The 14,505-nt window shown below is 38.1% G+C and overlaps 1 protein-coding gene across 1 annotated transcript in view; it reads right to left on the reverse strand.

Moving 5' to 3' along the window:
* Positions 1-361: 361 nt before the first annotated feature.
* The window catches only part of Nup50 (nuclear pore complex protein Nup50), a 69,902-nt gene continuing 55,758 nt past the window's right edge, over positions 362-14,505 (reverse strand). Inside the window, exon 5 of the mRNA XM_067136791.2 lies at positions 362-1,002. Within this exon, the coding sequence (XP_066992892.2) occupies positions 690-1,002 (313 nt within the window). The 3' untranslated portion in view covers positions 362-689. The remainder of the gene's footprint in view (positions 1,003-14,505) is intronic.

Genomic DNA, 14,505 nt, shown 5'->3' on the forward strand with positions numbered 1-14,505 from the left:
GCTATACAAGTCTTTAGGATCTATTTCTATCATGCCCTTTGTAATTGAATCATAGCAATACATCCAGATGAAGAATATAAATAAACAGACATACAATGAAAAACATTCTAATAAAATTACTAAAGAAGCAGGCGATAGTGGAAAGTACTATGTGTCATCTCAATTGCCAGCTGATGGTCATTTACTGTATACTTTGTTCTCTCCCATTTTTTTCCTTCCCCATAATGATAAATTTTAGGACAAGGGAAGGCCTGAAATTCTTACAAGAATGGCATTAATAATTTGTGCAGAAATAAATAAATAAATATATACTTTTTCAGTAGGCCAAGAACAGCACTGGTACTCAAAAACATAACACACAAAACTTTAAACAGTTTAATTAAATTATTACATTATACAAATGGTAAAGATGACAATTTAAAAATAAGTAAAAAGAGAATGAACTATTTACATTTATTTCTCAAGATTTCTAGAAGTAGAAAACTGCATGCACTGCTGAGATCTACAAAACATACTTCCAGAATTTGGAATATCTCATTAAAACATTGAGCCTGGTCACACGAAGAATGTTAAGTCAAAATAGAACTCTTCAAACTCTTCCAAAGGAGTGAATATGACTCAATTTTGCGACAAAATATACCAGATTTCAGTAATCTGAAATTCACCTACTGTTTACAACTTACTCTACATTATTTTCTTTTATCAATAAATTCTTTCAATTTTGCCAATAATTCATCTGCATCTTCACTAGTCTTGACCTTCAGTAGTACAGGTACAGGAGGTGGCTTTGATTCTGGAGTGGGAAGACATACCAACATGATGTTTTTGTCACCCATTTTCTGAGGAGACATGGTTGAATTCAGTAGGCAGTTCATAAGGAGATTACCAATACTTGTATCTGCACGAACAATGAGCTGAGTCTTCTCCTCGATAGGTTTCAAGTATAAAGTTCCAACACCACGATCTTGGTAGGAAGAGTCCTTCCGAACAAACACTTTACACCTGAACACAAGACAAAATAGAGCAATTTTAGTTTGACATAAACATCAAGAGACCCTATTTTGATTCAGATTCAAACTTCCATATGTGAGATGTCAATAAATTCAGGTATTCATTTTAAACACCAGTCCATTAAATATAAATAGCAAAAATGTTAAATTACAGGATAGATGTTGGTCATAATCTCAATTTAGTCCTTGACAAGCAGTAATAGGGACAGTTCTAAATCCCAACGTGAAAATTGACAGAACCTCCGAGTGAACGTGATGAAACTATGTAAATTGTTTTAAAAATGGCACTGACATTACACACAAAACAAGAGACAGTAATAAGTCAAAAATTAGGAAAAGATTGTAACCTGCCATCACAATGTCAACCCTTTAAACATGTCATCTGCTGTAATGGGTACACAAGGAATTAATAAATCATAGTCATTATACATCCTCATAGGATTCATTACTGTATAATGCTGCATCAGAACAAATACAAATAAATACAGAATACAAGAAACAGTCTGTATACTTGTGGAGTCATAATCATGGCAACTGGTGTCTCTATTAATGTACAGTTCACAGAATTTAACCCTCTGAAATATTGCTGCCTACTTCAAAGGCGCTGTTAACAAAGGCAAGCTTTAGGTAGTTCAGGAACATCAATTAACATAGCCTAAATGGCATCAAATCAAAATGTCTGCAACATCATAGCCAAGGCCATGCGATTATTCCAAGGTCTAGATATAGCAAGCATGCCTCTTACCAGAGGCGCTGGTTTCATGTCCACTCAGCCTACATGAAAAGAATTGAGGAGCTATCTCATGATTAGTGGTCCCCATCTTGAAAGCCAAGAATAATGGCTGAGAAGATTTTTTGTTGTGCTGACTATGTGTCACCTTGAAACCTGCAGGCCTTTGGGCTGAGCAGCAGTCTCTTGGTAAACTAAGGGTCTTTAGGTTTGCGTTTTTTTTTTTTTTTTTTTTTTTTACAGTGGCTTGACAGTTATTTGCCAGTCACTGTTTCTTTTAATCAGTTTAGGGACCAAGCACAGCATTAAATGAAGTGGTCCGTTCCAAAACTCGTTTTATCCATCATAAGTGATTTTTCAGGAAAAGCGAAAAACCTGTAATTTTCGTAATATAAGTCTCACTTGTTTAAATGTATTACGACGCGTTCAAGTACAATGTCATAGGGTCGTCTTACTGAAGAATTATAAATATAATTAGTAGAACGTCAATAAATTATATTTGTATTTTAGATAAGACGAGTTTTGGAACACCCAAAAAAAATTCAAAATATATTACCTCACACAACTTACTTTAAAACAAGAAAAATGAAAAGATTGAGAATATAATGTTGTAATAAAACTCACCAGTACACTCATGCATCTTTTTGCTGTCAGTATAATGATATTCGCAAATAAATTAAACACAGCAGTGTGATTTATCATATTTACATCCTATCCATAGTATTTGGAGAGAATTCTTCCCTTTATAGGCTACACTGCACTCACAATAGAAGTAACTTGAACAATAAAACATAACTTTGTTGTTAATAAAACTCTCAAGTCTGTTCCCTCCTCTTGAGTTCCATCACAAAGAACTTCTGTTTCTTCAGCAAGATTGTTTTCGTCTACAGAAATTGAGGTGAACAGATTCTTATAAAAAGAAAGCAACTCATTCCTATCCCAATCCATTCCAAAATGTTTTTCAAGCAAACTTTTTACGTCCTTTACTTTGGCGGGATTCAAGTTTACTCCTGGCAATAATTCAGGTGGCATTAGCATATCTCGCAGGCGTTTTCCCTTTTTCATTACGGATTTTCTTAAACCGGTGTCTGAGTTGTAATGAGGTTCTCCCCATAAGGGTGACATTTCCCAGTGAGTCTCTGCTAATCACAAATCGTTTCACTGAAGAAAATTCAAAGTGCCAAGATGCAGGCATTTTCATCATATTTTCAGAAACCATTTTCCAATTTTTCACCGAGCAGTCTCTGCCAAACTTGAAGACTTCAGCATGTTTGCTAAAGATGTCTTCATATTCTGCTGGATTACAGATTATAGGGCATTTCCGTATCTCTCTCTCTCTCTCGACTTGAGCAAATACCCTATCAGAGGGCAGAAATGAGTGGCCTGTCACAGGAAAGACCAATTCAACACTTTCTATATTAGGCGGAGCTGTGTGTGTCAAGAAATATGAGCACATTGCAATCATTGTAGAATTGCGGTTCTGTCCTCCGCAGCCATCCGCACGAATTCGTATAGTAGTGAAGTTTGACAAATCAGTTTGTGATAATCGATGGTAAACTGCAGATGACGTTTCATTAGACCCCTTGTTGAATTCATGCTCCATGTGTATGTAAAAACATTCTCCTTTGTCAACTTGGCATGTGAGGTACCCCTCACAATGGTAAAATTATAGGTGTACAATTGGCGACTGTAATAGGCAATTTGATCTGGAACTTTTCGATTCACAAGATTCTTTTGGCAGTCAAATGGAAATATTGTCACGCTGTCCCTTTCTTCTTGGAGCTTTATGAAAAAAGCTGCAGCCCTTAGTTTGTGTACTCTAAGTTCCAAGATTAAATCATTCTTCAGTGATACGTTCGAACTTTCAAGTTTAATTTTGTCCTTGAGCTCTATGCACATTGAGCAAGCGTCAGTAACTGGTGTTCCGAATCCTATGTTGTAGCAACGCGTAAAAATTTCACGGAAGAACCACCGCTTCACCCCGAGTTCTTCAGGTGATTTCTTATTATACATTTTGTAAAGCTTAGCGATGCTTAAATTTCCGGGTAGATACTGTCTGACCAGTGACTTTCCGCGGCAATAATGACTTTCACAACACTGCAAACCTTAAATGAAACGTTGCACGGAGTGCCTCTTTTCAGTGTACTCTGTTTTGATCCTAGCTCCTCCCCTCTTTTCTGTTGGAAGTTTCCCTGTCATGAAGTGATTTCTGGCAATCCTCTGAAACCGATCTTTGCTGACATGCAATACATTCAAGAATGTCTTTTGGCAGCCCTGAATGTGAAACTGTTCTGTATTAGCAAGTTTTATATACCTTCCACAACAAGAGCAATATTTTCTGTCATCTTAATACACTCTATTCACAGCACAAAACTGCATGAAAGACTAACACAGTTCAAGAACAACTCAAAGAGTGGAAAGACTGGCATAAAACGCGGGTAAATTGTAGCGTGAGTCACGTGCTGAAATTATCTATTCCTATTGGTTGCTTGTATATGGCGAGTTTTGGAACGATAAACGCCGTGGATAAGGCGAGTTATGGAACAATAGCCTAAGTTTGGTGACAGATTTTTATGGGAAAAGGCGGGTTTTGGTGCTTAATTTTGTGACAGAACTATCACAAACATCATCAAGAAGACAATGCTACCTCTAACTCATTTTTTTTTTTTTTAAATGGATAAGACGAGTTTTGGAACGGACCGCCTCAAATAACAGTTCTAAGTATGTAGAAACAGATGATTTTCATGACTGAGGGTTCTAAAGTAAAAGGGGTGACTCTAGGGACAGGTACATTAGAATTAGGCCACTTGTGTTTCAGGCCTTTGGAAAGAATTGAGGTTTCATCAGCATCTACTGGATAAATTAATGAGTGGTGGATGAAAATGTGCAACGGGGTTGTCAGAAGTAAATCTAATGTACCTAATATCGCTTCTAAGCTCGTCATTGAAACAGAGGTCGCCATCAACAAAATGCCACAGGACTTACAGGCCAACCTAAGGCTGGATGCCAAAAGACAAGATTTTCATTTCTCCCGAACCTAAAAAAACTAATGTACTGTACATTTCACAGAAAGAAAAAAACAACATCAAACAATAAAAAGGAAGATTAAGGATAACCAATTGATCATTACCAAATCTGATAAGGGGAACACTACCGTCATAATGGAAAAATCTGACTACTTCGAAAAAACTAAAAACTTTTTTACAGATGGTACATTTTTGATGATCAACAAAGACCTGGCCCAATTTATTCAGCGACAACTAAAACAAACACTGAAAAACACATCTTTCCTTCTAACTGAAAGAGATAAACAAAAAATCAACATGAATCCTGGCCTAACAACCGTGAAGGCACTGCCAAAAATCCATACGACCGGTGTCCCCATACGCCCTATAGTAAATTATAGGCTAAGTCCCTTATATAAGCTGTCCCATTTTATACAACAATTCCTTAAAAAACATTATACATTCCTTTTGAACAAATCCATTAAGAATACACTTGAGTTGATTAAGAAACTAGACAGTTTCAAAACTCCAACCTTACCACACTTTACACTCATTTGACATAGTTAATATGCATCCTATATAGAAACCGGGAAGCTTTCTTCTATTATCAAGAAGAATTTAAATTCCAACACTCTAAACTAGAAATATCTGATTTTATGTCCATTTTAAAATTATTAGTTGAAAATAACTATTTCATCTTTGATAATGTAATTTATAAACAGAACGGTTTGGCTATGGGGTCACTGGCCCCTGGCATTTTGGCCGAAATATACCTGGATTTCTTGGAACACTCAGCAATTGATAATGATGTGAGATTCAGCAATATTCAGATGTGGGCCAGATATGTGAATGACAAATTTATCATCTTAGATGAACGCTCTACCGATGCACCAATGATGCTAAGAAACCTCAATAACATTAATCCTAATATCAATTTCACATTAGAATCAGAAATTAATAGCTCCATTAATTTTTTGGATTCAACAATTACCAGACTCTCCTCTTCTTTCTTATATAGCATTTTTAGAAAATCCACCCACACAGCAACGACAATAAAACAAGACTCAATGCATCCTCAGACTCAAAAACACGCCACTTACAACAGCTTAATGGACTGTGCATTTAAAGTCACCATGTTTGAAACAGATCTGAACAAGGAATTGAATATCATCCGTGTTATTGCCAAGTTCAATGGTTATGATAATACTTGTATTGAATGCATAATTAACCAATTTATGCATCATCCTAAATCAAATTTAATAAAGGATAAATCAAAATTGTTTTCGACTTTCACTTTTGATAAAACCATATATAATGTCACCAATATATTTAAGAAACATAATGTTAACATCTCCTTTAGAACTAACAACAGAAATATGGACATTCTACACAATTCCAACCCTTTCTCAAAATCAGGTGTATACAGATTTCAATGCAATAACTGCAGCAGCTCATACCTCGGGCAAACGGGCCGGAGCATAAAAATCAGGTACACAGAACATACGAATGCAATTAGGTATAATAGATTTTCCACTGTAGGCCAGCATATACATGACGCTAAGCACAAATTTTACGGAATAGACCAGGATATTGAAATCCTTGACACGCTTAGCAAAGGCCCCTTTTATATACTACCGAAAACTGCTACATTCTCTTAGACCAATTTTTTAATCCAAACTTTAATTTAAATGACATCTCTGAGAAACCAAAAATCCTGTTTGACGTTTTCATTGCAGTGTTTAATATGTTCAAAATTCCAAAAACACCTCTGTCTTTCAGATAGGACGTAACACTTTGAAGCGATATCCCCTCCTACCTATAAAACTCCCTGATCCTACCCTCTCCATTGCCCCTCCCAACACACTCCTTCCCTCTCCCCTTCCTTCCTTGGTCGGGCCATACGACTTCCAAGCCAGCTCCTCTCCAACTCCGTAAAACCAAACCAAACCAAAGTGAGTCTCTCCATAAAGATTTACTTTCTTGCCCCATTTCCACTATCCGAGTTTAACTCTTTTTTTATTTTTCACACTACAGGTCCCACATTGGATCGAGAACCTTCGCTTTTAACATCTTCAATACATAGCCCCGGCCACAAGATCCACTCACTCCAATATAACACAACATAACATCGTATTTTATGAAGATAGTTTATATATATATATTACTATTAGACTTATTGTCGCTTTTTTAACGCTCACAGACGAACACCAACCACTCTTTTAACCTATTATCGCATTGCACTCAGCACACAGTTCTCTGTATATGTTGTGGCTACCAATGCTGCACAAAGGACTCAAACCTATAAAAAATTTCAAGAGTGTCAAACTTGTTTTTCTACAAGTCTCCTCAGCTTCAGGTTTTTTTTTTTTTTTAAATATTAACAAGTTGTCAAACTTGTACAATATGCACATTTAAACCTGGGTATTTAGTTTAATATGCTTTGTATTTTAACTTGTTATAGACATTTTTAATTATGAGGGTCAATTTTGTGTGTTTTAACTTTACTATGTATCTTTGTATAATGACCCTACTTGGCTGATTATGGCATCCATGAATGTTAAAACCGGTACCATAAATAAATGAGGTTGTAACAACACATCTTGTATTGATAAGGTAGATCTTGTACAATCTAATTAATTGTTTTGTAATCTCTATTCAATATGGACCAAATATTAAATTCTTGACTTAAAAAAAATATCATACTGAGAGGCAGAATCAGATTCCCATGCTAGATAGACAGATGTACGTTGCCAAAAAAATAGTGTTAGTGTTGTGCCTGTCGTTGCTTCTTAAAAAAAAAACTTTTAACGTGTGTGGCAGTATTAAAGTGAATATGACCTCCCTTGTAAACCTTTTCAATCCGGTATTATTACCATTGAAATTCATAACAACCGGCTTCTTGCCAATGAACACTGTTGAATCCTATTTAAGGTGGAATATCTTGCCATCTTCGTACTGAATTTGACTATATTCTTCTACTCTGTCTGTACTGTGCAGCACCCTACTGACTAGCCTTTGAACTCCCGACGCTGGCTCAGCCAATCAGCGCACGCGTTGTAGACAGCCGATTGAAGCTAATTTGCTGGAGTGGTGACGTGTTCAGTCCAAGTTGAGCAGCCATGTGTGTCCTTTCAGCGTGATTGCGTGGGTTTGTAGCTTTGACCCTGGATGACACTAACTTTTGACGGGCATTGGAGCCCGTTGAGCTGAGATGTTGGCCTTCTTTTATTTCCACTTATTGGTACTACAAGTAATTTATCTACATTCTCTTCAATTAATTGTTCTTCGTGTGAAAGGTAGTATCCTGTGAGCTGTGTGCCTCGTGGTGATGGATCTAAAAATCTAAGTCTTGAAATAATTTACTATTGGAAGTTATCCCTACCATAGGATTGCACGTCAAAAGAAGAAAGGAAGAGAAAAAGTTTTGGTATTGTGCATGTAAAATTAAACTGCAACTATATCTAGGGATAATAATAATAATCTCTGATTCGAATAAAGACTGTGCGTCCATTACATTACGACAGGTTCGATTACAGAAGTTACATCTCGGCGTGTAAATATTGCACAGTGGATAGCTTTTCAAAATTTAATTTTAGGTTTTATTCTCATTTTTAGCCCAGAAATATACCTACTATTCTCTGTGTAAAGGTGCGTTTTCCAAGTTGCGACTGTAGCCGCCACGGCGGCCAGAGCCGCAATGAATGGGGTAGCCATATACGCTGGCGACGGGCACGTGGGGTGTTTTCTTAGACATGACTCCAGCCGCCAGTCACGCAGTCCAGTCTGTCAGAAATGGACGAGAGCACGGGCGATTTCGTTAGTGGCAGCGCTTTCCTTGACATTTTAATGAAAGGAGAAGAAGACGATGAAGTATTGTTAATGTGGTATCTCGGCCAGAAAAAAAAGGAAAGTCAACAGCATATTTGCATCGCACTATGAGGAAGGATGCTATAACGTTTTAATTAACAGGCAGCTTTTAAGTGATGAGACAAAGTTCGGGAAGTATTTCAGACTGAGTGAAATTTTGAAAACCCTGTGCAATCGGTACAAGAAGCCTATCACCCAGCTGAGAAACTTGCACTCACTCTCAGGCACGGACATTTAAATCTTAAGCTCACAGCTGCGCGCCCCTAACAGCACGGTCAACTTGCCGGTAAACTTCAAGTTTAACAAACCCGTAACATAATTGAGTGACACAACATTAATTGCACCAGTATGTTAATTATTTCCATACTTAGACATGCCATTTCATCGGTGTAATTTTGTGGAAGCGGATATAATTTAATTTATGCAGTTGCAAAACTGTCTAGCGTACTCTTACTCAATCTAGGGAATGAAGCAATCAATAAAAACGCATAAAAATGATAACGCAGAGTGGGATTTACATTTTGTTTAAAAGTACATATTACACTAGATAATCATTCCTATAAATTATGACCCAGTAATGTTGACAAGATATCATGACTGATTACATCTGTGCCTGGCTCGGCTTTTATCGGCCCTTGATTGACAGAAGAGAATGCTTGCGGAGGAGATGTTGAGCAATAGTCACTTGCTTCTGTCGCAGCGACTGTGGCCGCCAACACTGCTCACTGCACCAGTGTGGCGGCTCAAGCCGCAATCGCCGCGAGTCACAGACCAAATTCAAACTGCGCATGCGCGGAGATGGAGACTGCTGTCGCCGTGCAGCTACAATCGCACCTTAAATCAAGGTGGTCCTCGCAAGGACGTCTTCTTATCTCGCTTAAGCAATTTTTTCCTTCTTGTGGGTTTTGTTCTGATTTTAATTTTATTCTTTCCTGTTTAGTTAATCTTTTTAATTTTTAATTTTGTGCCAGGCCGGTTCTAGTTGGCTTTGGTTTTTGGTGTCCCCTAGCAACGGCTTGTTGATGTAATTGTTGTTATGATTTGGGTTTGATTGGGCCGGTGCGACTTAATTGTGCTTTCAATAGTGTGGATGTTTATTGATTTCCATGTGCACTAATTATTATGTGTGCCTAATTATTCATTTTCGCCGTCTATTAATCTTGTCATTTTAATTTTTGAAGGCGATTTGTTTTCTCGTTTACTAGCGTAGATACTATCTTTGCGTCGGCTCCTTGGTGGGGAATGGGTTTTAATTTTGTATTATTTTAAGGCAACCTAATAGAAGTAACAAACTGGATCAAACATGTATCTAAATTTATCTAAGATAATGTTAATTTATTTAATTATAAGATAGGTGACCAGTCACAACTATGAGCTTTAATTCTTTTCTGATATTTCCAAGTTCTTATGGAGGTCAACATTTAATTTCCTTTTAACCAATTTGAATTGATTCACATGTTACTAGTTTCTTTATAACAATTCATGATAATAAACATTTCATTGCTTTTTTTAAATAATTTAAATTGATCTACATTTGTTCTTTCAAACAATTTTAACCTTGAATGAAATTTTTTCACTACGTAAAGATTGGTGGTTTTTTTTGTTGCTTTACATCAATTCAGCACTGTCACTGCTTTGTTTTTTTAAATTTTGACGAAGGCCTTCCATCCCATTGATCGCGCTTCCCAAGGTGTTTGTTTCTCTCCCATTTGCCTGTTATTGTGATGTGTTGTAATTGTTTTCCCTTGTATTCCTATGCCTTTCTTTCGTGTTAGCTTTAACTCCTTTCGGGGGCTAACACACTACCAAACTTCTTGCCTGGTTGATTCCCATTGGGTGGGTAAGGTTAAGGCTCACCTTCGTAGGGGTTATGGGTTTGCACTGCGGACGGTGTAGTGAGTGGTAGCAGACCAGTGATTGTCTTTTGTTTCACTGGTGATCTGTGCTTCATGTAAATTGTTTCTGCTGAGCGCAGCGAGATCCTCCCCTTTTCCCTTGTTATGTGTACTGTGCAGTGTTGGGTTGATTGGAGGTTGAACGGAAATCAACAACAAAAATGGAAAACAGCTCTAATTGTAAGAAGTATTTGTGAAAGGAAGTGCAAGTATCTTGTGTGATTCTTTTCTTAATTTTGTTTCATGTCTACAACTATGTTGCGTCCTGTCCCATTTCCGAGTCACCTCAGATGTGCCAAATTGGAGTACGAGTTAACTGTTCATGGGTTTGAACCTGGCCACACCATTGCCGAATGTGCTGCCTTGCTATCAGCTAACACCCCGGTCCCTATTAATCTATCAGTAATTGACGGGAACAGAGTTAGTGAGTACCTAAATGTAATTTGTGATGCTCTCCACGAGATAAATATCGTTAGGGAGGAATTTAATGAACTGCCTCAATCAAAAGCCCAGGTAAACCGGCTGAGGGCCAGAGAAAGCCACTAGTCGGGGCGTATCCAAGATTTAGTATCGATCAAGCCCGATGCTGAACTCATATCTGAATGTGCTAGATTGCTGATGGTTGATTCAGGTATTTCTGCTGATCTGGACCTGTTGTTAGTCGGCAGGGATATGGAGAACTCGCCAATTTCAGAAAAACATAATCCTGTTGTACCTACTTCAAACATCCCCTCAAACCATATTGTGTCCTCTCCTCAGAACCGAAGTTCAAGCTGCGTAACAGCCCCCTTTTTAGAAAGTTTGATGTCCAGGTTACATTCAGTTTCTTCTCCAAACTGTTTAAAAGAAGTTTTTCGTCGAGTAAGAAGCTTTTCTTTTAATTCCATTCACAAAAGCATTAGGTTCCTCCGGTTTTTTGTAGAGCTAACAGACACTGGTAACGACTATTCAGTTGATGACTTGAGTATTTTCCGCGCCCTATTCCCTCATTGCGAAGGGATTTTAAAAAGGGAAATTTTGGAAGCCATATCTAGAAACTTGTCAATCAACGCCTTTCATGAACTTGTGTTAGCCAAATTCTTCCCGTCTCTTGCTCTTCCGAGTTTAATTCCCCAGCACTGCTTTAGAACGCAGTTTCAGCACAAAAATTTGCTTGCTTACGTTCTGGATTTAAGGTTCTACTGTAAAGTTTTTAAAGTCTCTGTTCCTGAAGAGGAAATGGTAGCTAGGATTCTAAAGGGTATATCTCCTTCATACCACTCCTACCTTCCATTATCTGTGTCCGACCAATTTTCAAGAATTAAAAGAGGCGTGTTCGTTTGCGGAGGACGTAAACACAGGGATGCTTCGAGACCTGTCAATGTTCCCCCTCCTGCTATACCAGCCTATCCTGTTGCTTCTCCAACCTCCAAAGAGGCAAATGATCGTAAATGCTTCAATTGTGGGTCCAAGAATCATTTGAAGAACAATTGTCCTACTTCCGAGCGTAATTCTAGTGGTTGTTATACCTGTGGCTCTAAACAGTACCTCAAAAGGAACTACCCCTTGTTGACCCAAAATAGTGATCAATGACTAAAAGCCAACAAAATGGTGTGCGACCACCCTAAACCCGAAAATTCTGAAACTTCCAAAAAGACTATGTACCGGCCCCTGTGCAATAAGATTTCGGCTCATGTCCCCTCCCATGGTACTTGTGCTTTGGTTGAGGTTAATAATGAACCAGTGGATGCTATGCTTGATACTGGTAGTGTGGTGTGCTTAATTAATTCTGCTTGGTACCATCAGGAGAAAACCTCATGTAAGATACCTGAATTGGAACATACCAATGTGAAATGTGTTTCTGAAAACTGTCAGTTTCTGGAAATCTTGGGTTCGGCGAAGGTTAAGTTAAGGATCGGTAATTTTACTTGAAAGATCAAGTGCTTGGCAACACCTAACCTTTTCTGTAATTTGATTATAGGTGCCAATTTTTTGTCTAGTGTCGGATTTACAAAGACGAAATTTCTTTTTCAAATTTCCACCAAGTCTAAAATTTGACTTAACGTTCCATTGAAGGTCCCTATTGCTTCTTGTGTTGGTTATCCTCACTCTGATGAACCTAGCGACATTGATCGCCTTGACCTAAACCATTTAGGGGATGCTGAAGCTAATCAAGTCTTTGTTCTGTATAAAGTGTTTTCGGAAGTTTTCATTAGCAAATTAGGTTTGACTGATGTTCTGGACTATGATATTGAGTTGTCTGACTACCAACCAGTTAGATCTCCCCCTTACAGTCTTTCGCCACCTTGAATGCTTGCACACTTGTTTTGGATGGTTTTCGGGAGCAAAATTTTTCGCAGTATTAGTATTTCTTATCTAAGAAATCTATTCCCCTTACTGCCTTCATAACCGATTGGAATCTGTATGAGTTCTTGAGCATGCCCTCTGGCTTATCATGTTGTGCCACAGTATTGACTAGACTGTTAAATTCCATCCTCTCGGACATAAAATTCAAATTTGTATTCAACTATTTGGACGACTTGCTAATCTTTTCCAACATCTATGAGGAAAGCATGCAACACGTTAGGGAAGTTTTGCAACGCCTAAAGAGGGCCGGACTTACTGTAAAACTATCCAAAGTTGCATTCGCCAGACCAAGCATGTCCTTTCTTGGGCATGTAGTTTCGCCTGAAGATGTTTCAATAGATCATTCTAGAACTCAGGCTATCAGAGATTTCCCACCCCTAGGGATGATAAAGATGTTGCCCACTTCATTGGTATGGTGAACTTTTTCAGAAAATTTATCCCCAACTTTGCAGAAATTGCAGCCCCATTGAACTCTTAGGCGGAATGATGTTAAGTTCACTTGGGATAGTGCTCGAAAGGTAGCCTTCAACTCATTGAAAGTTGCTTTAACCAATGCCCCAGTGCTGACAATCACTGATTTCGATAAGCGCTTCATTGCTCAAACTGATGGCTCAAGGAAAGCTAGTGCTTGTGTCCTCCTACACGAACATGAAGATGGGCGTAGACCTGCAGCCTATGTATCCAGGGTCGTCACCAATCTAGAGAATAAATACTCTATCTACGAGCTAGAATGTCTAGCTGTACTATTTGCGCTAGAAAAGTTTAGGCCCTTCAACAACCATGTGAACTTCGACTTAAGAGATCGACAATCAACCTCTTTCCTGGGTGTTATATCGGCCCAAAAGGATTGGAAGGATAACTAGGTGGGCACTTCGAATCTCAACATATCAGAGGTTCTGAAAATGTCACTGCTGATAGCTTGAGTAGGATGTTTGATGGAAATTACAGCACTGATGTGAACCCTGACGTGGAAGAACTTCAAGTTAATGCTGTTGGTGTTAGTGCCATCCTTTCAGATCTTCCTTTGTTATACCACGAATTTGTGGATCATAAAAAGTGGACCCAGAAGAAAAGCATCATCGACACAATTAATGGTGGGACTGAAGTAAAAGCTTACTCCTTATCTAAGGGTGTTATCTGTTGTAAGGGTCAGAAGGACCATAACCTCAAAATTGTTGTCCCAAAGGTTCCTGTACTAGTTATATTAAGGTATTATCACTGCTCTCCCACTGGAGGTCATTTAGGTCATTTTAAAACCAGACAAAATCAAGCAGTTCTTCGTCTGGAAGAAAATGGACAGTGACATCAGAAATATGATCAAAACTTGTAAATCTTGTGCCATTAGTAAACCTAACTTGAATAACAGTGTTGGATTGTCATCATCGTCACAAGCCTCCCATCCTATGGAAAGGTTGTTCATTGATGTCGCAGGTCTCCTCCCTCGGTCTTCTCTAGGAAATACTCACATCTTTGTATAAATGCATTCTCCCGGTTTTGTTGGATCTTTTCCACCAGATCCGCTAACTCTCGTACTTCTATCAGCTCTTTAAATTCAATTTTTGAATCCTTTGGTCCTCCCAAGTTTCTAGTCTCTGACAATGCTAGTTCCTTCACTAGTAATTCATTCAAAGGGTATCTGTTTGAGTTGTGCA

Source organism: Anabrus simplex, chromosome 1 (genome assembly GCF_040414725.1).
Source record: "Anabrus simplex isolate iqAnaSimp1 chromosome 1, ASM4041472v1, whole genome shotgun sequence".
In the NCBI taxonomy this organism is placed as follows: domain Eukaryota; kingdom Metazoa; phylum Arthropoda; class Insecta; order Orthoptera; family Tettigoniidae; genus Anabrus; species Anabrus simplex.